This window comes from Hemicordylus capensis, chromosome 2 (genome assembly GCF_027244095.1).
Source record: "Hemicordylus capensis ecotype Gifberg chromosome 2, rHemCap1.1.pri, whole genome shotgun sequence".
Classification (NCBI taxonomy): Eukaryota; Metazoa; Chordata; class Lepidosauria; order Squamata; family Cordylidae; genus Hemicordylus; species Hemicordylus capensis.
Genome location: NC_069658.1, coordinates 314,437,141 through 314,463,933, shown reverse-complemented (window position 1 = coordinate 314,463,933; position 26,793 = coordinate 314,437,141). Strand labels below are relative to the sequence as shown.

At 42.8% G+C, this 26,793-nt stretch overlaps 2 protein-coding genes across 2 annotated transcripts in view; one reads left to right on the top strand and one right to left on the bottom strand.

Annotated features, from left to right (window-relative positions):
- Window positions 1-26,793, top strand: part of SYN2 (synapsin II) — a 354,597-nt gene that overhangs the window by 225,689 nt on the left and 102,115 nt on the right. The gene's annotated exons all lie outside the window — the stretch shown is intronic.
- TIMP4 (TIMP metallopeptidase inhibitor 4) lies at window positions 66-25,412 on the bottom strand. Its single transcript, XM_053292838.1, has 5 exons — window positions 25,046-25,412; window positions 9,571-9,656; window positions 6,184-6,298; window positions 5,478-5,602; window positions 66-946 (listed from the first exon to the last, which is right to left on the bottom strand). The coding sequence occupies exons 1-5, from the start codon at window positions 25,173-25,175 to the stop codon at window positions 749-751; spliced, it is 654 nt and encodes a 217-aa protein (XP_053148813.1). The 5' UTR covers window positions 25,176-25,412; the 3' UTR covers window positions 66-748.

Sequence of the window (26,793 nt, the reverse complement as noted above, 5' to 3'; positions counted from 1 at the left end):
TGTATCCTAGTGCCTTCTCAGGTGATTCAATGTCATAATGATTACTTTATAGAATAGTATATTAGTACACTGGAACCATTTTTTATTATCAAATATGTATTATACTCATAAAAAAATTCTTGAAGTCAATGATAAGTCTAGATGAGACATCAGTAGTGTGCAAAAGAAGTGAACTGGGAAATTCTAAATGACACACACTCTAAACATTTCACTTGTATCATCCGAAATGGGAAAAATGAGTCTTGCAGACTTCTTGCAGCAGATTGTTATATCTTATATAAACCTTGTACAAGCTCATGCGTCTTAGAATGCTAAAAAAGATTGACTATCCAAAACAATGCTCATTTTCTTAGAATATGGTTCTGAATTAAAACAATGTGTTTTTATTCAGCCTATGAACAGGAGCAGGAATGCACAGGAGCAGGAATGCACAGTATCAATCTTATGTAAGGGCACATTCATTATGATAAAAAATAAGTTATATATGCTTTAAAATACAAATAAGTATTCCCCATAGCATCCCTCTGTAAAAAAAACAAAAAAGGAAAAAAAAACATGAACTTTAGAGAACTACTTCCAAGAGACTTATTCCTCTTCTTGTCTGGATGCCAATTCTATGAACTCTTCACTTTGTTTGCACAGCACAATTTGCTTTTGTTTCTAGGCAATAGATGTTGGAAGTTCAAAGCAGTGAGCACACAGTGTCGGATAGACTTAACCCTTGGAGCTTTGAAAAAAGTGACATCACTCATGGTTCACTGATGTCAACAAAATCTTTCTCTGGAGGAGGACCACCTCGATACCAACTGCACGTTCCATCACTGCGCTTGATGCAGGCGTAATGCTTTGCTTGATGCCCATAGAGTTTCCTCTCTATCAGCCAGTCCGTCCACAGACATTCATTTGGTGTTGTGATGGAGCAGGGCACCACATAACAGGTAGAAATCTAAATGTGGAAAATTTGATTATTTCTACCTTCCTTTAATACATTTGCCCATATCTAAAATTTATTAACACAAAATTTTTTTATTGAAGTGAAATAATTTGTAAACTGTATAGAAAAGCTCCAATTGCCTCCAAGATAAGAAATACAGTGATCAATTATTTATACCCATTTAAGCCAGCCCAGTATAATGTTCCAGTACAAAGTGGATTTTATCAGCACTGAATTTAGGAAGTTATAGGCCGAACCATTATATGTTCTACTACAAATCAGTGAGTATATATCTCCATTGTCTGTTTAAGTGAGTTTCCGTTTTTTTACCAGAAGATGCAGAGAAAGCATTTCAGGTAATTGTGCCACAACCTGCCCTTTTGCCTCTTGCCTGCTGTGCCAGGTGACAGAAAATTAAGAGATATTGGCCAGCCACATCAACATGATAATGCACACTTATTAAAGGGACATATTTAGCTCCCTTCAAGCTGGTTGTCTTCTCCTTGAGAAACCTCTATTGTGTCTGGCTAATTTGAGAAATGGGCCAGTTTCTAATCATCTTATTTGGGCTGATTAGAGATGTTAGAAGATATGAGGTTTTCTGTGTCAGCAGTATACTGAGGACACCCAGCTCTATTTCTCCTTTTCATCAACCCCAGGTGAGACTGCAGGTCCTTGAACTGGTACTATGATCCATGGAGGACTGGATGTGAGTAAATAAAATCATCAATCCTTATAAATTAGAGTTGATGATAGTCAATTACATACTCCGTAAACTAGTTAGCTGAGGATATGCTTGTTCTAGACAGGATCACACTCCCCTGTAAAGGATCAGGTTTGTACCCTTGATGTGCAGCTGAACCCAGTTTTGCTCCCAGATTCCCAGGTGGCAGCTGGGGCCAGAGTGCCTTTTAAAAGCTTTGGGCGATTCACTAGCTGTACTCTGTGCTACTAGAAGTTAGGCATCTAGCAATGGTGAGTTCTAGATTAGAGTGCTGTAATGTGCTCTGCGTGAGACTGCCTTTGAAGGCTTAGAAACTTCAGCAAGTGTAGGATGCAGCAGTCTGCTTGTTAATTTCCATTAAGAAGCAGACTGCTGTATTCACAGGATATTTTCTCCTGTGTCACCAATTCTGACAATCTGCTTTGACTTACAGTTTGTTTCCAGGCCCAGTTTACAGTTCTTGCCTTTAAAGCCCTGAATGGTGTTACAACCAGTTACAGGCACTGCAGCTAAAATGAAGCATTCCCACCATACAGTGGCCCATAGAGCCAAGACACTAGTGGCACTACAGGCATATGAGGAGGGAGAACATAAGAAAAGCCCTGCTAGATCAGGCCAAAGGTCCATCCAGTTGAATACGGATACAAATATTTATATACTACTTTTCATCAAAAGTTTCCAAAACGATTTACATAGATATAAATAAATATTGTTCCCTGTCCTCAAAGGGCTCACAATCTGAAAAAGAAACACCAGCAACAGCCACTGGAGGGATGCTTTGCTGGGGATGGATAGGGCCAGTTGCTTCCCCCTGCTAAATAAGAGAGACTCACCACTTTTAAAAGGTGCCTCTTTGCTCAGTTAGCAGGAGACATCCTGCCTCATAGTCCCGCATTCTGCCTCACATGGCCAACCAGGTACATCTAAGAAAACTGCAAGGGGAGGGAAGAGCCTCTCCAGTCGCTGTTCCTGGGCATGCCACCTCTGATTGATATACAGAGGTATACAGCACTCAAGGCTAGTAATGATTGATAGCTGTATCCCGCTATCCCCCATGCATTTGTCTAATCCCCATTCAAAACAGGAAGGTTGTTTTCATGACCAGCCAAAGCAGGGTAGGAGTGGGAAAGCCAGTGTAGAGGGCTCCTGTGGAGATGCAAAACCCACTCGCACTACTGCTCCAGATCAGGGCTACTCTATAGTTTTGCCTTGGTTAAAACCATCCGACTTCACAGCCCCAATCATGTGCATGATCAGGGCTGTTGTTCGCAGCAGTTCCCAGCAGCCCGACTCCCTCTTCACAATCGAGTGCTTCCTATAGAGTGGCCAGGAAGCTGCTGCACTGATGCAGGCAGCCTCTCTGCTGCCCATGCAGTGCATTGTAAGATACTGGAGAACTTCCTCCTCCAGATCCTTGCTGAAAACATTGCTGCCGGACTGAACATTTGGACACACAGTAGAGCACAGGTGAGCCCTCGCTCGTGTGGGAGAAGGCAGGTTGTATCCTGCCTTCCCCCCCAGCCCAAACAGTATCAGTTGTGAGAATGACCTTAGTCTCTACTGGTGGCCATCACCACATCTGGCAGCAGCAAATTACATAGTTGGCACTTTGTTTAAAGAAGTACTTCCTTTTGTCTGTCTTGAATGTCCCAGCATTTAGTTTCAAATGAGAAAGGGACAAAAACGTTTTTTGTCCACTTTATTCACACAGTGTAGGATTTTACACTTCTCTATTATGTCTCTCCCCTTACTTGCCTTTCTAAACTAAAAATACCCAAACATTGTCATCTTTTTCTTATAGGGAATCACTCCAGTGCCCTGATCATTTTGGTGGTCCTTTTCTAGCTCTAGCCACCTAATGACACAGCAGAGAAGCAACCTGCCTAGAGCGCAGGAGGCCCGCTGGTGTGTTTCCCAGAATATGGGAAACTCCTATATCAGGCAACAGCGATATAAGAAGGTGCTGAAAGGCATCATCTCATACTGCATGGGAGATGGCAATGGTAAACCCCTCCTGTATTCTACCAAGAAAACCACATGGCTCTGTGGTCTCCAGGAGTCGACACCGACCCAATGGCATAACCCACATGTATAGCTGTCAGGTAAGCCTGCAGCATACTTAGTAGGGATGTGCAAAAAATTTCGGGCACAGAACGATCTGTGCCCAAAACGAGCAATTTTGGGTGATTCGGGGCCGAACCGAATCACCCCCAATGTCCCCCGATATTTTTCGGACCCGAGCCGAATCACCCAAATTTCGGGCCTGAAAAATTCAGGCGATTCGGTTCATGGTTGATTTGGGGGGATTTTTTGAAGTTTTAGTGACTTTGGGGCAGTTCAGGGGCATAGCATGGGATATGGGCAAAAAGAGTGGGGTGTGGTGGTAGTTCCTAATGGGTGCAGGCTACCACCCCAATTTCAGGGGGATTGGGCAAAGGGCTGATTTTTGGGAAATTTCTGAAGCTTTCATGTCTTTGGGGCAGATTGGGGCAGGAAGTGGGGCCTGGGGCAGAATAGTGGGGTGGGGTGGTAGTGCCTAATGGGTGTAGGTTACCACCCCAATTTCAGGGGGATTGGACAAAGGGCTGATTTTTTGAGAATTTTTGAAGTTTTGGTGTCTTTGGGGCAGATTGGGGGCAGAAAGTGGATCTGCCCCAAAGGAATGGGGTGGGCTGAGATTTTTTTCAATTAAACAAATCTCATGACCCCACTTTCACTTTTTCACACTCTCAATTACTATGAATATGAGGAAGTAATCAATTTAGCACACTTCACCTTATGAAGACAAACCTCAGAAATTCACCAAAATTCACCCCTCTGCCCAATCACTCTGAAATTGGGGATGGGTGGTAGCATCCACCCATTAGGCACTATCTACCAGCCCACCCCACTCCTTTGGGACAGATCCACTTTCTGCCCCCAATCTGCCCCAAAGACACCAAAACTTCAAATATTCCCCAGATATCAGCCCTCTGCCCAATCCCCCTGAAATTGGGGTGGTAGCCTCCACCCATTAGCACTACCACCCCACCCCACTCTTTTGGGGCAGATCCACTTTCTGCCCCCAAACTGCCCCAAAGTCACTAAAACTTCAAATATTCCCAAAAAATCATCCCTTTGCCCAATCCCCCTGAAATTGGGGTGGTAGCCTCCACCCATTAGGCACTACCACCCCACCCCACCCCTTTTGCCCAGATCCCATGCTATGCCCCCAAACTGCCCCAAAGTCACTAAAACTTCAAAAATTCCCCAAAAATCAGCCCTTTGCCAAATTCCCCTGAAATTGGGGTGGTAGACTCCACCCATTGGGCACTACCACCGGACCCCAAAATTTTGCCCCTGGGCCCCTTCCTCCCCGAATCGATTCAGATTTGGATTAAATCCAAATCCGAACTGAATTAAGGGTGATTCGGGTGGCCCATATTCGGGCACAAAACAGAACAGGGGTGATTCGGTTCGGGTCCCGAACCGAATCACCGAATACCCAAATTGCACACCCCTAATACTTAGTTTCCCAACTCTTTCCAAGAGCAGCGTTTTGCCCTGCTCTGATGAAGCTGTGGGGAATGTGGGCCAGTGTCACTTTTATGGCAATTACTTGGTAACATTTTAATCAGGCTTTAGAAATGTACATGCATATTACATAGACATTTGCTTTGTGTCCTCAGGTTACTGTACTTAGAACGCCATTCTTGTCTGCTTTAATGAGACAAAGCAGGCAGAATGGTCTAAGCAAACGAAAGCTCATGCAGTTTAACAAATAGTCAACTGAAAGTGATCACCTTGCCAAATCCATTTCAGTGCATTTTGTATACTTACTTTACAGCCACAGCCCATTTCATATCTCTGATTTAGATTCTTCTTTTGAGATAAAGTTAGGTCATCCCATGATTCAATGTAATTGCACAAGTGAATGAGAACTTTGCCATCGTTTAAGATTTGCCCTGCATTGAGGAAGATAAAGAGCTTGAAAATACTCGTTCCCCAACACTAGAGATGCAATTAACATCCATTAAATCAATGAAAGTTTCACTCTCTAGTTTAAGTTGCAGATTTCATCCTAATATTACTCCAAAGAAGAACTGCAGCCATTGGTGTTGTGAATAAACTAGATTTTAGACTTTTCTGGTTTTTTATTTTAGCAATTTACCAACCATGTAAACACATGCACATAACACTGTTAACTGTTTAAATTAACACATCAAAAAGGTATATTTAAAGAAATTGTTTTTGATGTTACTTAAGTGAGCATAGCTACGCACAGCATTTTAGCCCCAACGTTGTTGTGTATGCAATCTCCAGTATTAACACATTTCAAAACAGCATAAAGATAATGGACAATGTCTAGTGTTCAGTTAGTCATGACTAAAGCTAACTTGTCTCATTTCTTCAAATGGTGCTTTAGTCACCAGTGGTGACCAGTTAGTCTGGATCTTGTCCGTTATTACAAGCCCTTGTTTAAATGGGCCCACTGATCACAGTGGCTTAATATATTTGTATATGCTTTAACTTGGATATATCATACCTGTAAGGAGATATTGTTTCTTGTTATTGGCTTCTAATTTCACCCCACAGAGAGATGACTCAAAAGGAGTGAAGACGTACTGAACATCTTTCACCTTTTCAAATCCTTTAAACATCTACATTAGAAAAACATTAAGCAGTGATGTTATTACAGCTTTGTACGAAGCACAAAAACATGTTTAACATAGTGCAACACTACTGAAATACAAATCATGCAGCTGCTGATCTAGAAGTTTATATATGTAGCCTAATACTAGTCTGCAAAATTTAACATGATCTCCTTGTAAGAGAACCATGATTCCCATAAAAACATTTGCTCACTTTGCTTGCCAGTTAACGCAGACTTCTCATTATGTACCAAACTGTGGCCAACATGTTCCACACACTGTAAGACTGGCAGTTCTGGGCCACCCGCGCTGCTGCTGGCATCCAGCGAATTACCAGTCTTGCACTTTTGTGCAAAGATGCAACTTGGTTTGCACTTAAACAGTCGTAAATGGCACTCCTGGGGTGCAGGTGCTTGCTACTTTAAACATTTGCACTCCTGTGCAAAAGTGCAAGGTCATCTGTAGTTCCTTAGATACCTGCAGCACCACAGATGGCTCAGAATTGTCAGTGTTAGTTGTACCCCCCACCCTTTAGTATGAATGATAGTGAAGCAACATCACTGCTGAAGCACAACACATCTCTAAACAACATACATGCATTCTTAACCTCGAATTCTTGTGAGGATTGTCATCATTTTCCTTTGCCTAATACTTGCATGAACACTTTTCAAGCTTACTAGAATGGCTACAGATCTGCTTGCAAGCATGACCTTTTCACAGTTTATATTAAGTTATGCAACATAAGCATCCATATATACAGATTCAAACGTTAATGATGCCATGGCCATAAAAGCAATGTGAGCCCTGCTGTAATTTCATACAATGCTTGAGGTATAAAATGTATACCTCCACTGTATAAAAGTAACTGATAATTTAAACAAAACCAAGAAATATGCTTGTGTCTGAAAGGAAACCATGAAACATTGAGTACCTTCTAATATGCCATCAGTTAATATGACATGCAAAACCCAAACATAAAGGCAACTCATGATCACACCTGCAGACAGTGCTAGAGTTCAAAAGAGCGTTAAATATAATTGAAAAATGCTATAAATATTGCAAACCAGTGTTTATAAAACCAGCAACGGCTAGTAAATTATGTGCAATCATCCTAACATTATAGGTAAAATTTAACCAAGCTAACTAAATAGACAACTTGAATTATTGCTTCTTATCTAAATATTTTTATATTTTATTAGTTACAAGGGACCAAAAGATAGTCTCAGCATGTTATTTTAACATGCATAAATGTTGGCTTTCCTTCATCAATGAAGTCAATGGAATTTCTGACAATTGTTGCTGGTTTACTATTTAGCAGGTGAAAAGAACTTCTAGTCTGCATTATTTGTGCCCTCTCAAACTTCATACCAGTTAGACTTCTGCCTGCTAAAATCCTGTAGCTTTCTATGTTTAATTTGTACATTTGAATAGGGCTGTGCACGGAACCGTGGAGCTGCGGTCCGGCACTGGGGGGGGTTCCTTTAAGGGTGGGAGAGCGTTTACTTACCCCTCCCGCTGCTTTCCCCCCTCTGGCACGCATATTCGTGTTAGTAATTGGGGCGGCAGGATACCTTGGCTACAAAAGGCTTCAAGAAGCCTTTTGCGTGTGCGCACGTCGCACGCGTGCTTCATGTCTCCGCGAAGTGCGCATGTGCAGCCGCACACGTGCACACATCATTGAGACGTGAAGCGCGCGCAACGTGCACATGTGCAAAAGGCTTCTTGAAGGCTTTTGCAGCCAAGCGGGGAAAGGGGTGGCAGGGAGGTATCCTGCCGCCCCAATTACTAATGAGAATACGCGCGCCAGAGGGGGGAAAGCGGCGGGAGGCGTAAGTAAACCCTCCCCCACCCTTAAAAGAACCCCCACCCCAATCCATCCAACCCCCAAACCGCCCATGTCCAGACCGGTCTGGAGGCCAGTAGAATGGCCTCCGGACCGGTCCGGGCACATCACTACATTTGACCAAAGCAGTCTAAGAGCATTTTGAACCAAGCATTTGCTCTTGTTCACCTTAGCTGTACAGTACAGGTTGAGTATCCCTTATCCGGACATCCGAAATCTGGAATGCTCCAAAATCCAGACACCACGCCATAACAAAAACAAAAAACAAAATACAAAATGCCTCAGCTCACTCACTCGCAGATTCCCAATTTTGCTGCTTTTAAACATGTAGTCAAAACTTACTTATTTCAGAAGGCTGCACACACCTCATCCCTCTCACTGCCCACCCGGGACATTTCTCCCCTGGTTCCGTCGTCCCAAGCCCACTCCCTGCTTTCCTCCCTTGCATCGCCTCCTCCCGTGGCTCTGGGGTCCCCACACACCCCACCTACATTGGCAGCGACTGAGTTCTCTTCTTCAAGGGGGGGGCTGCAGATCTCGTGGGCAGGAAAAGACACAAAGGCTCCTTTCTCAGGGGAGGGGCCAGAAGGGAAGGCGCCCCTGCCAAATGTTCTTCCCAGTCGCCTCTCTAGGAACCTGGACTCCCTCAGGTTAACGCTTAAACTGGCCTTCCCCTGGCATGAGGCAGCAAAGGGGGCTCCTCCATCCCTGCCTTGCAAGAGAGAGCAAAGAGTGCACATTCAATTTGGCGCCTGCTCTGTTGGCGTCTGTTTTGGCGCTCTGTTAGTGCCTGTTCTTTTTTTTATAAAATACAGTACCTTTCGTGTTTAGACTTGGATCCCATGCCCAAGATATCTCATTATGCAAATATTCCAAAATCCGGAAAAATCCAAAATCCAGAACACTTCTGGTTCCAAGGAGTCTGAATAAGGGATACTCAACCTGTAGTTAACTTTCACTATTAGACATATTAATATCTGTATTTGATGCCAGCATGAATATCAAAATAATTTCCTCTAATCATGCCACCTGTATTGGTTAGATGTAGACCAAGCATGGCAGTAACAGGATTTCATTATTCAGAAAGTGATACAAATTCAAAAGTGCCAAAGGAGACACTCACATGTAGAGAGCATAGCACTGATAATGTGCATGAACAGTTACAAATGGGCTTGCATTCTCTCCCCACCCCCACACATTTCTCTTCTCCTTTGCATGCCGGGGAGCATTTTTAATGCTTTTGTTCATGGTTTGATACTTAAACATGCACCAGACAGTTATTTAGTCATCATCCTTCAGCTATTAAATTATGTCTTTCAGTTTATGTTCATATCAGTATTTGTATGCCAGGCTGCCACTGGAGAGACTGTATTTATTTCTTTAAATATATTATTTGCTAACATTTAAGCCTGAAAAATAGGCAAGGGATTCCATGTACCTTTATTTGTTTAATTTCATACCGGATCATTTTGCTCAAGTCACTTCCTGAGATTACCTTTTCACTAGAAATTTTTGCTCGAATCACTGCAAGGAAAGAAAAGAGAAGGGTTAATTATAACAAAACAGTTGTTTAATTCCTGTTCCTCTGTTCTTGTTTTAGTGTCCTGTAATACTGATTATAAATTTTGAAGAGTTTTTCGGTGCAAAATAAACTATACTTCCCGATTACCTATAGATACCAGATTTTGCATACACAATCCTACTACTTAAATTAACAGAATGCACTACTTTTTACACCAGAATATGCTGGGGGACAGGCATTTTAAAAATATATTTTAAAGAAGAAATCCTGAATTCTATTTTAACTGTTACTGTTCTCAGATTTAACACTCAGTAATTCCAAAGTGATATCATGCCCAAGAAAAGATCTTTCTCAATTTTACTATGGTTCAAATTTGCCATATAATTATTTAATAAAATGAATAATGTTTGAAGTTGCAGTCTTACAAATTTCAAATGGTTTTAAGTTCCCTTTTGTGAGCACATTAATAAGAAATTATATTACATATATTTAATCTCTTGAACGTTCAATTAAGTATAAGCTACGCAGAATTACATTGCCCGTCCAATAATGGGCCTCACCTACTAGCTTTTATTGTAAAGCACAACTACCATTATAGAATGCTAGATACCATCTATATTATTCCCAAAGCAAAGAAACGTTCAAGACCAGAGATGGGCAGAATTGTTGGTTCCACTCTGGAAAGCTTTTCACAAAACCAGATTCATCATCTGGAATCCTTCAAATTCCTGAAAATATAGTACTAATTCTGTCCCAGGCTTTGCACCCTCCCTTCTGTCAATGGCCAGAAGACTCACAGGATGGATTTGTCCCTAGACTTTTCTCAAGGTTCCCAAGGAGGAACTGCCTTCTACACATGAATCCAAGATAGCACTGATGTGTTTAAAAGCAGCAGCTGCTCCTTGCTTACTATCAGAAGGAAGCTGCTACATGTTGCTTTTCCAAGAATAGGTTTTTCCAAGAATAGGTTCTTCTCCTGCCCCACCCCACTCTTTGGCAATATAGCAAAGATGGCCTGGGGATCCACCAATCCTGGGAGTTTCTCCATCCCCATCTGCCTGTTCTGGCTACTGGAGGTGGGGAGTAGGGATGTGCACGGACCACTGTTCGACTACTGGTCCAAATCAGACCAGTCTGCTGTCCAGCAGACTGGTTGAATCCAGCAATTCAAGGTGGTACCGGCAGAGGGGCCGCGAGCAGCATCTTTTGAAAGTAAAGATGCAGGTCCTTACCAGCATGACTGTCACTCCAGGCAGCTTCCTCCTGTGGCAGCACAACCCTGCCCCCTCCAGGCAGCTCCATCACTCACCTGGCTTCAGTGCATTTTACAAAAGATGTTTGGAGGCCAGGTGAGTGACAAAGCCGTGCCACCACAGCAGGAAGCTGCCTGGATTAGTGGTCACACTAGTAAGGACCTGCTTCTTTATTTTCAAATGTGTTGCTCACTGCCCTGCCCCCCCCCCCCGCAGCGGTGCCTCGAACCACTGGAGTAGTTTGCAGTTTGGCCAAAGCAGACCGAACCAGTTCACTGGACTGTGGATTGGTCAAATTTGGACCCGTACTCTGAAGTCTATGCACACCCCTGAACAGGGCCCAGGTTTTGTTAGAATGCTTTGACTTAAAATTCCTTAAAAATCTCCGTTAATAATGCTCTCTATCTACATAAAAAGACATACATGACTGTGGCTACACAATCAATGGGCAACTGCTGTGGGCCTTTGGGCCACCTCTGTACCCATGTGGTGGTGGAGCAACTCTCGTCCCATCCACCCCATTATCAACCTAAGAAGTGGCAAGTAGGAGGGGTGTCTTGGACGGCAGTTTGATGATTACCTCCTGAAAACAGAAACTGGTCTTTGGTGTCAGAGCAGCATCATTAGGTGATCCAGGTCTAAGGTCTCTCAGAGGAACCCAATCCCCAAGACCAGCTTTTGAACACCTTTGTTCAATGCGGGTGTGACTCAAATAGGAGAGCACCTCCATTGTTACTTTTGCTCTTCTATGCCATCTGTCAAGACCCTCCAAATCTTAGAAAGCCCAGATAGGAAGGACCCCATGATGGGCAGTTTCCAAACAGTAGGGATGTGCCAAAACATGATTTGGCTTTCCAAACCATGGGCACCTCCCTTTAAAATTGAGGGCTTACGCAGCCCCTTTAAAGCTGAGGAGAGCCGGTCCCTACCTGGCTCCTGGCACTCCCCCCAGCTATGCCCTCACACCAGTAGGGCATCTACCAGCTGCCCCTGCATGGCGCCAGCACACACACGGCAACCATGCAAATGGCCACCATGCATGCTCAGAGATCATGTGCGTGCCGGCATCATGCAGGGGTAGCTCAGAGATACCATGCCGGGGTATGGGCATAGCTAGGGGAGTGCTGGGATGGCGGCAAGTGGAGGAGGAGCAGGCACAGACTTGCTCTCCTTTGCTTAAAGAGACTGTGTAAGCCCTCAGTTTGGATGGCCAAATTGCGTTTTGACACATCCCTACCACAGAGAGCTCCCTGAACCTGGCCTGTATATTAGTTCAGGAGGAGATGCAGAAGTATAAAGTGCTTCCCTGGTTTACACTTCCTTCTGAAATGCAATTTCCATTTAATTTTTTTAAATAAAGGACCACATTCATTATTCCATAAATCTCAGAGTCATTAACGTACTTTTTCCAAGTGATACATGTAAGATGGAATTAAAATAAAATAACAAGCCATTAGAGGGAATTCCATCCCCTGTTTAAGAAACTGAAATGGAGCATATTAGTCATATTTGTATTCATGCAAAGTAAATCTGAGGCTATTTCCCTTTCAGTCAAATGTATTTTACACAATCAGATATATTTTACTGTGTGTGGCCAACATCCTGACTAATGTGCAAGCACACATGTGCACAGCACTGGCATCCCTGCTTCTGAAGCATGGATGTTCACACGGGTACAATTTTCACTGATCCCCCTTCTGCCAGAAGTTCTTTTATATACCATTTTCAATACAAAATTTCTCAAAGCGGTTTAGCTATAAAAAGGAAAATATGGTTCCCCATCTCCCCACCCCACAAGGGCTCACAAGCCAAAAGAAAACACAAAGTAGACACCAGCAACAGCTGCTAGAGGGAAGCTGCACTGAGGATTAAACAGGGCCAGTTGCTCTCCCCCTGCTAATAATTGCCACTTTGAAAGGTGCCTCTTTGCCCAGTTAGCAGCTCATGCAGCCCTTGGGGATAGACAGACACCAGCAACAGTCACTGGAGGTACAGTGCTGGGGGTGGAGAGGGCCAGTTACTCTCTCCCTGCTAAATAAAGAGAATCACCACATTAAAAAGTGTCTCTTTGCCAAGTTAGCAGGGGTCGAAATGTCATCTTTCTGCTCTTTCTCCTAAGTAAAGTTGTGCCATCGAGTCGGGGTCGACTCCTGGCGATCACAGAGCCCCGTGGTTGTCTTTGGTAGAATACAGGAGGGTTTTACCATTGCTGTCTCCTGCGCAGTATGAGATGATGCCTTTCAGCATCTTCCTATATCGCTGCTGCCTGATAAAGGTGTTTCCCATAGTCTGGGAAACGTAGTCTGGGAAACATACCAGTGGGGATTCAAACCGGCAAACTCTTGCTCGCTAGGCAAATTATTTCCCCACTGTGCCATTAGGTGGCTCTTTTTCTCCTACCTCTCATGTTATATTAGTATAGGCATCATATTTTAAAAAACTTCTCAGTTAAACAAATGGTTTACTTACTTGAATGGAAAGTTAGGCTACTGGAAATAAATCCTTATAACCAAGGGTGTAGCTATAATTGAGCTGATGGATTCAAAGAACTTAGGCCACCCAACTCCTGAGGGGCCCCCAGATCCACCCCTCCCTATTTTCATTCTCTCCCTCACTCCAAGGGACCACCAGGGAGGGGGCGAACATGGGCCCCTGTCCCCTAGCTATGCTCCTGCTCATAGTCCATGCCCACTCCAATTCCAAGGTCCTTGGGTTTGTGCTGGACTATTTACCATCTGATACAAGAAACAAGAAAAGCAAATAACTATTCATGGCTCCCAGGCTGTAGTTCCCTGGAACCGGAATCAACCATCAGAAACTGCTATATGCTGCTCGCTCTCTCTCTCTCTCTCTCTCTCTCTATGCCAATTTATTCAGAGGAAAGAATGAAAGCCTATTTGAAGCATATAGCTGAAGAGGCATGGGTCCTGGGAGTTCTCACCATCTTCCCTACCCTTTTACTCTGACTCTGGGGTTAATTATATGTAAGCAAAATATATACAGTACTTGCAGCCTACTGACGCATGATGCATTTTCAAAGTGGTCATAATGGAGCATAACAGTCCATAATGGACCCAACTAGGTTTTAAATTTTATTTGATGGCTTCTAGGGGGGAAATGCAGTATGTTTTATCTCCAATACAGTATTGCAAGAGACCAGCTGAAGATATTTCTATTTTGCAGTCATGGAGAAAATACAGACCTTTAAAGGACTGGTTAACCAAAATTGTAATGATGAAGGCTATCTCATGTGTAGAGATAGGTTGTCTGTTCCAATTTCTGTTTAGCTGTATGCAATTCTCATCTTTTAGTTCGAGTCAAGCATCATTAAAGTGATGAATGGTAACCAATTTGGAAATATCAACTGTGATAATTACCTAAATTAGCTACTTTTCATTCTTTCAGCAGTAAAATATTGGATCACCCAAGTTTGACGCTTAATGTGTCAGTGGGTGGTTGTTGGTTTTTAAAATCATTTCCAGTACTTCAGGAACTATTATAAAATTGCTGACATTGAACTTGAGATCTTATATGTTGAAAGTTCTGGATCTGTTAATATAATAGATAAAAATTACTGATGTGTTTTCTACAGCCAAAAATAAAAGGAAAGGAAAATGCAAATGAGTACACTTGCAAAAGCCTGTTAATCGACCTCTGTGCAGCAATTTAAAAAGTATGGAATCCATCTCTTTTTAATTTTTAAAGTACAATGCTTGGCATTATGTAGGCCTAAGATAGGAGAGAGAGTCCACAGCCGGGACAGTGTTGATGGGTCTTTTTCAAAGTGTGGCAGTTATCATCCTTTGCAACCTTTCTTTATTCAAAGTGGGGGAAATAGCTTCAAATGGCTGCAGACCAACCCACAGCTATATTAACCTTAAAAAATTACTGCAATCAACTTTTTACTTTAAGGTTAATATAGGCTTGAAGGTTAATAATCATCCCCTTTTTCTCATTCTGTACCCCTAATAACCCTCAATAAAGCAACTCTTTGTCTTCATGGCACATATCCATGTTTTTTGTCTTTTCCAACACATCCTTACTGCAATCGCATTGGAAAAGAAAAAAGAGCACAGATATGTGCCATGAAGACAAAGAGCCGAGTCTCATGATCAGTGAGACACAGTTTGGGAGGGTGCGCACACGAGCAGGGAGGGAGCCGTGGGCGGCCAGATCAGCCGCCCACACGATTGCTGGCTTCATGACAGAGCCGGCGGGGGCTGGGGAGCTCGGGGCCCACGCTGCCCCTGAAGCTCCAGTATGCCCTGCGTGAGCGCACAGGGCATACTGGGGAGACCTCCGGAGTCGGGAGGCGGTCCTCCCCTCCACTCCGAGGTCCTCCCCTCTGGACCTCCCCTCCCCTCTGTGGGTCTACTCATGAGTAACCATGGCGTGGAGCTGCACTGCAGCTACTCACGATCTGTAAAACCAGGTTTGTGGAGCAGTCACTCCGCAAACCTGGTTTTAGGGGAGGGCTACAAAAGCGGGCTAGCCGCTTGTAAGCCACCAGGCTTGCCTGCGAGCCCGGTGGTTTACACGAGCAGCAAAAATCAGGCTAGGCTCTCCTAACCCGATTTTTGCTGCGTGTGAGAATAGCCCCAAAGATTTGCTTTATTGAGGGTTATTAGGGGTACAGAATGAGAAAAGGGGATGATTAAGCAGAGGATTAGCACCTAACAAACTCACTAATGACAGTCTTCCCCTAAGGGGTTTGGCAGACCTGCTGGAGATGGTTTAGGTAGCTCCAGAAGCACATTTATCATGTCATAGTGCTATATAGGGGGACAGATTTGGGGGTAAGAGAAAGAGCTTTTTGTACCTCATTTGGTCTGAACCTCTCTGTATAAGTGCAGATGCACTCCTTAGTCCATTACAATCTTGCAATGACCTGGGGGCACCATGGGAAAATGCCTAATCAAAACAACCTATTGTTTCTGGAATTCAGCTAGCTAAAGCTTCTCCTCCAAGACAGAATAAAAAACAAAATGGCTAAATAGCTATGTTTTCAAATATGTTAAATTATACACACACACAAACACACACACCCAACTACTTGGTGGCCATGCAACATATAAAGGAGAACTATTATAGCACCTTGAAAGGCTTGGGTATGGGTTACACTTTATAGGGCCTAGGATTGAGTTGGGGAGGATGCCAGCTACCTAGGCTTTGGGAAGATTTTGTTGCTATACAAAAATGTTGCTGCCCAGACAATGATCTGGAACTCCCAAGTCATTGTGGGCTGGATACAATTTTCTATAGTACCTGAAAGGTTCACAGGCCATCAGTTCATCATTCCTAGTCTGGAAAGATAGGAACTTTCTGTAAAATTACAAGAATCCGTAACTATTTAGATAGCAGAAGGAGAAGGGAGTTCGACTTCTGAAGCATGGTGTGCAAAAGCCTGCACCTGTCAAATGTCTTAACTCCAAAGAGGAGTTCAAGTGTCATCTTTCCAAACAAGATATCTTTCTATAGTCTTAAAACAAAACACTTTAGTAGGTTCCATAAATATTGGTGTCTAAAATCTATGGCCAACATTCTGTCTGATTAATGCAAGAACATTCTCCCTTTACACGGGAAGTGCTGTTTGACCCACAGAACTACATGACCCTCCGCTGTCAAAGAGCACTTATAGAGCAAGGGGAGAGCAACAAAACACAGTAGTACTCTTGCATAAGAGCCCCTACGCCTTGGAAGCAGGGAGGTTAAGGTTGCGCACGTGCTTTCGTCAGCACACAAGCACTGTTAGAATGTTAAATTAGCAGAAATAATATAGGTTAAGTGTAAGTTACTTGAATGAAATGTTTCACTAAAAATAAAACCACTGGGAAAGCTAGCTGAAAGATGAGGAAAAGGGTTAGTCTTGTGGTAGCAAGCATGAATTGTCTCATTTGGCGGGGGGGGGGGGGGGGGGCTCCCAGTTTATGGTTGTGTGGAAGTAAGGTAAGAGGAAAACCTGGGTAGCTTTTCCTCCGACATTGCTTTCACACAATAACTTCTACCCATGTTTTCCTCTTACCTTGCTTCCACACAACCAGAAATTGGGAGCATACACAACTCTCAAACCCAGGTAGAACACAGTTTTTGATTGTGAGAACGACTTCAGTATATAAGCACTGTTAAGATATTTCCTTTAGGGAATGGGGCCAAACCTCTGTGGAAAGACAGCTAAGGTCCCAGGTTTACTTCTTGGGATTTCCAGGTAGGGCTGGGAAAGACTCCTGCCTGTAACCTTGGTACAGCTGATGCCAGTCAACATAAGACAATACTGAGCTAAATGGAGCAATGGTTTGACTTAGTATAAGACAGCTGCTCCTAATTTTGCTTCATATAAGATTTAAGAAGCAGTAACACTTACCACCCCCCACCCTGACTCACAGTTCTACTTTCCATGTTTCCAAACCATGTTTCCTGTCTGCAGTGCCTGTTTAATAGACTCAGGGAAGATAATCTTTTAAAATAGCAGAAATATAGCACTGAAAGAACTTTGTTCTTTGATAGCCACTACACTCTGTTCCAAGTTTAAGAAGTCTGGCATCACTTCCTGAAGTGCTCAGGATTTGTTGGGTCTTAGAAGAATTAAATTTTTAGCAGCCACTGAGCTCACCCCTCTTCATACATTAGGGGTGGCATAGAGGCCATTAAGAGGCCATTCTCACAATCAGTGAGACCCGCTTTGAAAGGGTTTGCGGGGAGAGCGGGCTAAGTCCGCTCTCCCCACAGACGATCAGCAAGACCTGCCTGGGCGGCCAAATTGGCCACCCACATGACTGCCAGCTCCATCACGGAGCCGGCGGGGGCTTGGGAGTTTGGGGGCCGTGTGGCCCCCCAGAAGTTCCAGCATGCCCTACGCGAGCGCGCAGAGCATGCTGGAGAGACCCCCGAGCCGGAAGGCTGCTTTTTAACCTCCTGGTTGGGGGTCACCTCGTGAGTTGCCAAGCCTAGCCCAATTTTTTTCTGGTCGTGATAATAGCCTCAGTCACTTGTTGAATTCTAGGTCAAACATGTCATTTTGATCCAGGTTTACTTGATGCCCTGCTAAGTCAAAGGGGAGAGCCAAGAGGCACCTTTTAAAAGTGATTATTCTCTTTATTTAGCAGGGGGAGAGCAACTGGCCCTATCCATCCATGTGGCTGTTGCTAGTGTTTGTCTTGTGTTTCTTTTTTAGATTGTGAGTCCTTTGGGGACAGGAAGCCATTTTATTTATCTATGTAAACCACTTTGGGAACTTTTGTTTAAAAGCAGTATATCAATTTCCATTCTATTCATAGTTGTTTTCGTGTTTCGATGGCTACAAGAAGCCAATACAGGTGCTGAAACATCACTCTGTTCTGAACTTGTGCATCTGTTGAAACTTCAGTATAAAGCATATTTATAAGCTCTTGAAATGGTCTTGACTAGTTAAATCTAATCTGTGCACAGTGATTGCAGCCAGTGAGCCAACATGGCATAAGACTATGCCCAGGGAAACCAAAGTTCAAATCCCCACTCAGCTACAAGGCTCACTGATGATTTTGGACCACTCTGTCTCTCTCTCAGCCTAACTAACCTCATAGGGTAGAGGGAAGACTCAGATTTGTCACACTGAGCTCCTTGAAAGAAGGGTAAGATAGAAACATATACAAATAAACTTCACTGCAAAGCGCTTTAAGCCATCACCACTACTTGAATATCCATGTGCAGGAGTAGTTTCAGAAGCACCCCAAGTCTATAAGACTGATTAAGTGCTCTCGTCAAAGGAATATCAGTCCTACTAGGTTACAAAAACTGCAAACAATCATATCAGTCTTCTTTAGGTTCATCTAAACCCATCTCACTCTTCCATTCTACAGGTGGCACTAAAGCTGTTTTCAAACTTGATGCTTAAAATGCTTTTTAGTCTGAAATGTATTATTCCATCATACTTTTAATGCGATGTGGGAGCCATTTCTGAAATGAATGTATATTCTAGTCACTGTAGCTTTTCATTAGATTTACAAGCACTAGCAGTATAAAAGCTAATATCTAAAATAGCTTGAATAAGAAGTGGCTGCAGTATCCTAGTCCAAGGTAAATGAAATATTTGAGTGCCATCAGCATACTGATGGTATCCAATTTCAAATGTCTCTGCAATCTTATTGAGCAATATTGTGTACATAGTAAGCATTTAAATATATATCTTTATAAAGATTTAATACAAGATATATTCCTTGCATGATGCCATAGACTATCTCCACCATCAAGGACTTTTCTTATATATTCAATAATATAAATATTTAAATAAGCAAACCAAATATCTACCGTAAATACCTCCAAGTGAATATAACTTGTCCCCAATGGCTGACCATGCAAAGCCATTGGTCAAGCCATTATAGTAGGGATGTGCACAACGTTTCGGGTACAAAATGTTTTGTACTCTAAACGGACCATTTTGGGCGTTTTGTTGACAAAACAAAATGCCCATTTTTCAAATTCAAAAGTTTTGTACACAAAACAAAACGTCCCTGTTTCAGCTACAAAACGTTTTGTTGTTTCAGACCACCATTTTGTGGTGAGCTCTGAGTCAGTCTCCATTTTGTATTTGACATCTCTTTGAATTAACCCGCCCTTCCAGCCTTCCAATCGGTGATCGGCATGGGCATGGGCTGACCTGCTGACGATTCCCTCCTTGTTCCCCGTTGGCTCTTTTGCTTCTTGCCACTCTTTACTGACCCCACATTGGCCAGGGGAAAGGTCAAAGAAGGGGCAAGGGTGGAGGGGAGTTCATGGAGAGGTTTTCAGTTCATTCAACAAGTTAGTTACTCATTCGCCATTCTGCCTTTCTGCCGCATTGAAAAGAGAGAGAGAGAGAGAGAGAGAGAGAGAGAACACTAGTTTGCATTGCATGGCATGCCTCAAGTTGGCATGGTGATGCCATGCCATTGCCTATGGCTGCCTGCCTTGTTGCCAGCCTGCTATGGCTACTTCATGCCAGCCTGGAAATGGTATCTGCTGCATTGCTTTTTTGTTCCAGAAGAGTGTTTTTCACCCCCTTGAGAGATGCCATGCCATTTCCTATGCCTGCCTTGTTGCCAGCCTGAGCCCAGCCTGCCATGGCTACTGCATGCCAGCCTTGGAATGGATTTATCTGCTGCATTCCTTTTTGCTCCAGAAGAATTTGTTTTACCCCCTTGAGAGAATCGCTGCATGCCTGTGCCTGCTGTGTCTGTCTATGCCAGCCACCAGTGCCACCAGCCTCAGCCCCTGTGGCCAATGGCCAGTGACCACCTGGCCAGCCACCCCCTTTCCCCCCAGATTTTCAAGGCTTTTGCCGCAGCCCCTGCAAACCTGAAGACTGAGAAGAAAATTGAAGAAGAGTAGACTCAGAGACCAGACCACAGACAACTGGACACACCTAGACTGAGTGTACCTCCATTTTCTCTCTCTCTCTCTCTCTCTCTCTCTCTCTCTCTCTCTCTCTCACACACACACACACACACCTCCCTCTGGAATTCTGTATTCTTGGGGGCTTTTTTCCTGTTTGGAGGGAGGTTTGGGGTTGTAAGTGAATTTAAAAAGTTGTGTGTTTTGTTTAGCATATAAGAAGTTTAAACAGGGTTCTGTGTGGGAGAGATCCCCATACTAGTAGGTGGTTAAGGGTAGTGTAGCCTTGTGGTTCCAAAGATTGGGGGGCAGGGCATTTTTAAAAAACAGAAGCCTGCCCTCTGCCCCATAACTGATATTCTCTGCTCAACAGCTTGTTGTATGATCTTCCCTAGTCACTATTGTTGTATTAGTTAATTGTATCTATTCTGGGAACTAGTTATATTGTTTGTATCTGCTTGTGTCTCTGTTCCCTTATAGCTCACTATCTGTTTGTTGTGCTGTATTTTGGGGACCTCATGGATGGGCATCCTGGTTCTCTCTCTCTCTCTCTCTCTCTCTCTCTCTCTCTCTCTCTCTCTCTCTCTCTCTCTCTGGACTTCTTTGCAATGAAGATTGGGTCATATTGTGACTTCTAGCATCATCATCATTTTTATTCAAACTAGATTGTTTGCATAGGTTGTGTGGTGCCACAGGCTCCAATTTGTTGCAGAAATGTCAAAAAATGTGCCATGATTCCCTATGGGAAAAATCTTAAACTTCAAAAATTCACCAAAAGTCAGCCCTTTGCCCAATTCCTCTGAAATTTGGGTGGTAGCTTCCACCCATTGGGCACCACTACTACCCCCACCCACTAGTTTTGCCCCAGGGCCATTTTTTAAAAATCCAAAATATTTCAGATTCGGATTTTGCAATTTTGAACAAAGAACAAAATTGGGCTGTTTTGGATTCAGGCTGAAAACAACACAGAAAAAAACCAAAATGCACAACCCTACATTATAGTGTTATGAACCAAAGAATATACCCCAAATCCACCATTGGCCCGGAAGAGCCAAAAAAAGAAGCCCTATCTTTTCTTACTGTACTTTTCTTACCCTACTTTAAATGGCCTACATTTTCTTCTTCACTGCATATTACACATTGTATTCGAAGTATATAAAAATGCATAATGTATATGCTAGAAAATGTTGCTCAGCCCATATGAATTAGAATGGAGTGGGTCTTAAAGTTAGAGACAATCTGGGAGGGGCATGAGACTTCTTAAAGAATTTAAGGGTTAGTTGGAGTAAGCATGTTCAAATTGGATCATTATATGGTTAGCCTCTAAGGGTCTTCCCAAAGTTGTTAGATTGTGACCTAGAGTAAAAGAAGGGTAGTTAATATCTGTCCAGTACTGTCATCCCAAGTTTTGAGAAACTGCTGCCAATTTTTCTTTAAGAGTTTCTCAGTTCTGAAAGCTCTCCAAATATACATCAATTGGTTTTAGCAATGGTTGGCCTTTCCAGAAACACAATGAGCCTGTTCTCACGAGCAGGCTTCAGGGAAGGTGGGTTAAACCTACCTTCCCCGCAGACGAGAGTCTCCCCTTCCCTGGGTAGGCAGATCGCCCACCCAGACAAGTAGTGACTCTCCCAGCAGCTCCAAGGGTCAGGGTGCCAGGATGCACCTCCCGGACCTCCGATAATGCACTGTGCGGGTGTGCAGTGCATTATGGGAATCTCCCCTCTCCTCCCCAAGTGTGCCAGCTACGGCTGACACATGAGCAAAAAACTGGGGTTAAGGGAGCGCTCACTCCCTTAACCTCATTTTACTGGGTGGCTAAATAGGCCGGTTTGCCGCCATGATCAGCCCGGTCCCGGCAGCTCACACGCGTGTGCAAATCCAGGCTGGGCTCCCTTAGCCTCCTTCATACATGCTTTTTCATGCGTGTATGAATAGCCTCAATACTTAATGGCACCTAGGTAGGAATTACCTACTACATTATTAGAGCCTAATCCAAACCACACCAAATCATGTTTTCCTAGCTGAGCAGCATCCAAGATAAGATGTGTTAGGTGAAAACTAGTATTGGCGTCCCCCAGAAAGTGTTCAGGATTTTGAAGAAGTAGGTTGCAAGAAGCTAGGTTGTTACTGAAAAGCAACTCATGGTCGGTGATACTAGCTACTGGCTACTGGCTTTGTGCAGTATCCATTAGCACAGTACACAGTTTCTGCTGCAATATGCAAACATAAATGTACTTTTAATGCATGCCCTTGTTTTCTGTGTGCTAGCCATCATTCTACATGATGATGTGTCTCAATCACAGCCTGCTAATCTGATTTTCCCCAGGTTACTGCTTGGGCCTGTTCAGTAGCCATGGGCCGTTTCAAAACCAAGCATAGCTTGAAGCAACAAAAGCTCCCCTGACAGGCATAGACAAAATGTCACACCACTAATTACACAAACAAATGCTACCATGAAAGTGCTCCTTGTTTCATTTTGGGAAAGCTGAGGGTACTGAATTAGGCAAAGGTCACTCTAATAAGGTCTGTTTATTTAACCAGTGCCTGTGCCGCCTTTCCACATCCATAGGTTAGTTTTCAAGTGAGTAAAATTATGAAAAAGACGGGGGGGGGGGGGGGGAATGATTAGGATGAATCATGGGCATAGTTTTCATTTTCCTGATACTGTATAATAGAGATGCATTTTTTGTTTTAGCATTCAGTTTTCATCTCCTGAAAGAGTACTCGTAGTGCTACTACAAAATAAGGATTTAATAATGTGAGTGTTTTGGAATTGTCTCTCTAGTCAAGATTTAGTATGTAAATATTGACTCAAATCAAATCTGAACTGCTCCTAAAGAAGCGCACATCCAATTTTAAGTTACTCACATTTAAATGTCATTGTCTGCAAATATACTATAGTTCTTTATGCAGTCTGATCTATGCCCAGAGCCAAGAAATAGCAGCACGATGGAATGGATGGATCATCCTGAATCTAAAACCCAGCCTTCTTCAAAGAAGAGCCACCCAAGATAGAATATCCCTTTATATTTGTAGAATAACTTTATCTTCTCCCTCTACACACCCTTTAATTTTGGGAACATGGACATAAGCCATAAAGTCACAATTCCTTGGCCAAACTTTCAAAAGTAAATGCCTACTTCATAAAAATAGAGCTCTCCCATAAGCCCTCTGACATTGACCCCAAGTATAGGTAATAATGAGTATGTTAATTCACATGTTTACAAGATAATTCAGACATATTGGCTTATAGCAGTTATTTTATCTAAGGCTCTACATCATCTAACTTTTCTAGAGCATGCAGAAGCACAGATTGGGCTTCTACTCCCCAAAACTCACTGATATATCAGCATTCCAGAACCCTGAGTAAACAAAAGTTAGGTAGTCCAGACCAAGTATAGTGCAGCTATGTTTTTACATTTAAAGTATGTTCAGATTTTATCCCGCCCAGGAACTAAACAATCCACCTTGTTCCACCATATAAATTGGGATATTTGTTTATTTTGAAGAAGCATTTTGTATGTTGGATCAGAACAGCATTTTGTAAAGTCTGTTTTTGGAGGATTAAAAAAATTCTATGCACTGCATTTAGGAAAAAAATCCTCTCGTTCCTCTTTTCTAGCCATGTCAGCACTTCCCCTTGCTCTAAGCCAAGTACTAAGGATGTCATTTTCTTGTTTACTATTCTCATACTGACCACCAACAGAAACTCTATGTGAAAATACATTGAGAAGTATTATGTACCAGGAATGCATCAATTGAATTTTGAGTACTATTTTGGTTCTTTTATGCTTTTTAATAGCTATTAAACCAAAGTAAAATAACTGCTACTTTCCCAAAGAATTCAGAAAATGCCAGTCTGGCATGTTTGGTGTAGGTAATTTAATGAAAACATAACTTAATTCAGCAAGATTAAGAAACAGTTTAACTGATGGTCTTAAACAGAGTTTAGAGTTTGTCATGGCTACAAAGATTTTCTGTCAGCACATGAAAGCAATTAATCAGTATGCAGAAGGTATTGCCTGCCCCATAGAGATGCTAATTTTGTGACATTTTAGAAACTCATGTTCTGCATTTACTGTTCACTCTGGATGGAAGCTAACCAGCCACATCTTGAGCTGATAAAATGAAAAGACTGTAAAGTGTCACATTTTCTTATCCCAGTGTTCTCCAATCAAGAAACTTTAGTTTGTTAATATGTGGACTGAATGCTTAGCAAGAAAAGTTAAGCATTAAAAAGTTATATATAAAAACCCTGGGGAATAACTTGCAGAAACATTAGCTACAAATAAAACTAACCAATTTAGCAATAGCCTGATGTTCCATATATATAAAAATAAATAAAAACACAGATCAATGAATGTCAATAATTGTTCAGTTGTATTTACAGGGCAGCATGACAAACCAAGATGCCCACAATGTATGTATACACATAATATAATTATGTTCTACATATTAAATATCAGCAGTACTCAATCTCAGCCCGGGCTGTTGTTACTCTTATGAAAAGCGCAGAAAAGATTTCATACAGCTGTTTCAACAAATTATTGCAAAGAAAGCTGAAAAGCAAAAGTAACAGGAGCAAATGCTTTTCAAACACATCGGATTCTTAAACTTGTTTTTTAAACTCCTATATTCAGAGACCCAAAATACCCTCGTTGTATGATGGTTTGGCAACATACAAACAACCACCCCCAGAAGGCTGCAGAGAAATATCACCACCGTTGGTTTAGCTTCTGTTGCTTTCTTACCAGCAGCCCTGTAGGAAGTGCATAGTGTTTATGACTCACCTAGAGAAGAGTCGCAAAGGAGCTGCTGTGGATGTGCAGGGGCACAGCTGCAAGCTTCTACCAGCTCCTGAATCCAGAGGGTTAGAAGAAGGAGCAGTGAAAACAACAAGGTTCTGACTAGAGAATTCATGCTGCTGGAAACACTGCTTGCTGGCCCGCTTGAAGAAAATGTTCTTTCACTCTTGAGTTTATATCTAAACTTCCTAACGACTGTCTGGTTTCTTCTCTGTGCAAGCAGCTATTCAATTTCAGCAGACTTAAAATACTGGAGTGGAGTGGGGGGGGGAGCCCTCTCTGCTCAGCTTGAACATATACTTATGTTAACTGACTTGTGATGTCCCTGACATAAGACCCCCTTATTTATGGCCCTGACACTTACTTGTAACCCCGCCCTCCTGAAAGCAAAAAGCACATCATTGGTGAAAACATGCATGACAGGTTTGTGGTATCAAAGGAGAGGTTTTTTTGATTGCATCACAATATTGTTATGAGTCATTGTGAGCAATAACTAGGAAGGCCTTTCACAAAATGTATTCTCCTTGTTTTTAAGATATTTGACATAACAGAAAATAAATGTAAACAATTCAGGAATATTGCATGTCATTTTCCATTTCTCTCCTTGTCAGAGTAAACTGCAGGCCAAGACCCATTGCTAACTTTCATTGGGAGGCTCAGCTTCACTTTCACCACCTAATGTCTCCCAGCTCCTTTCGACATTTTCTTGCAACAGACTTGTCTCTTTGCCAGTTGCAGAAACCATCATTTGTGAAGAGGAAATTTGTCAATTCCTTGCTGGTGAGGTTGAAGCAACTGGTAAATGCAAGAAATACAGGAGAGGGCTGCAATAAAGCAATTTAGCTGCTACATTGTCATCGATTTGTTTGAAGTATTGATTAACTGGGGTTGTTTTCAATATTCAAAGTCAGAATTTGTGATATGAGTTTCTAACATATGTTGAGGCAAATCACTCAAACTAGTCCCAGTTGAAATTAAAATGACAGGTTAGGCAATTTCCTCATCATGTCAGCCATTGTGACAATTAGTACTTACCCTTGTGCAGTGTTGCCTCTAATAGGGATTCCCAGATGTTGTTGGCTAAAACTCCCATAATCCCCAGCCAAAGGCCACTGCAGCTGGGGATGCTGGGAGTTGTAGTCAACAACATTTGGGAATCTCTGTTAGAGGGAACAGTGCCCTTATGTCCCTTTCTTCACAGTTCCCCCCGCTCCTCAATGCTTCGCAAAGAGATTCAAAACTATTTCAAGGGAGCAGATATCAGGAGAAAAAGGAATGCATCTCTGTCACTGAATACAACCAGGGCAATGCTCTCCGATCCCAATCCAGTCACATATGGTGTAGAGGCTAGAGTGCTGGACTAGGACTGGGGAGACCCAAGTTCAAATCCCCATTCAGCCATGATGCTAGCTGGGTGACTCTGGGCCAGTCACTTCTCTCTCAGCCTAACCTACTTCACAGGGTTGTTGTGAGGAGAAACCTAAGTATGTAGTACACTGCTCTGGGCTCTTTGGAGGAAGAGCGGGATATAAAATGGAAAAAATAAAATAAATAAAATAATTGAGGCATAACTATTTGAGTGAATGAACACCTGAACACACAGCGTATCCATCTTTTGCATCAACTTATCGCTCATTATGTTCTGCTAGAGCTATACAAGAGCAAAAATCTTGCTTCCCAGCAGTGGCAGGAAATGAAACTGCAGGGGCGTATCTAGGGTGGGGCAGGCAGGG

What these genes read in the sequence shown, in the direction of transcription:
- TIMP4 (XM_053292838.1), bottom strand. Translation starts at nt 25,175, where the DNA reads ATGAATTCTCTAGTCAGAACCTTGTTGTTTTCACTGCTCCTTCTTCTA. An exon ending in CCTTTGCGACTCTTCTCTAG is followed by an intron (nt 9,657 to 25,045) that starts GTGAGTCATAAA and finishes CTTTCCTTGCAG; the next exon opens with TGATTCGAGCAAAAATTTCT. An exon ending in GAAACAATATCTCCTTACAG is followed by an intron (nt 5,603 to 6,183) that starts GTATGATATATC and finishes TCCTCAATGCAG; the next exon opens with GGCAAATCTTAAACGATGGC.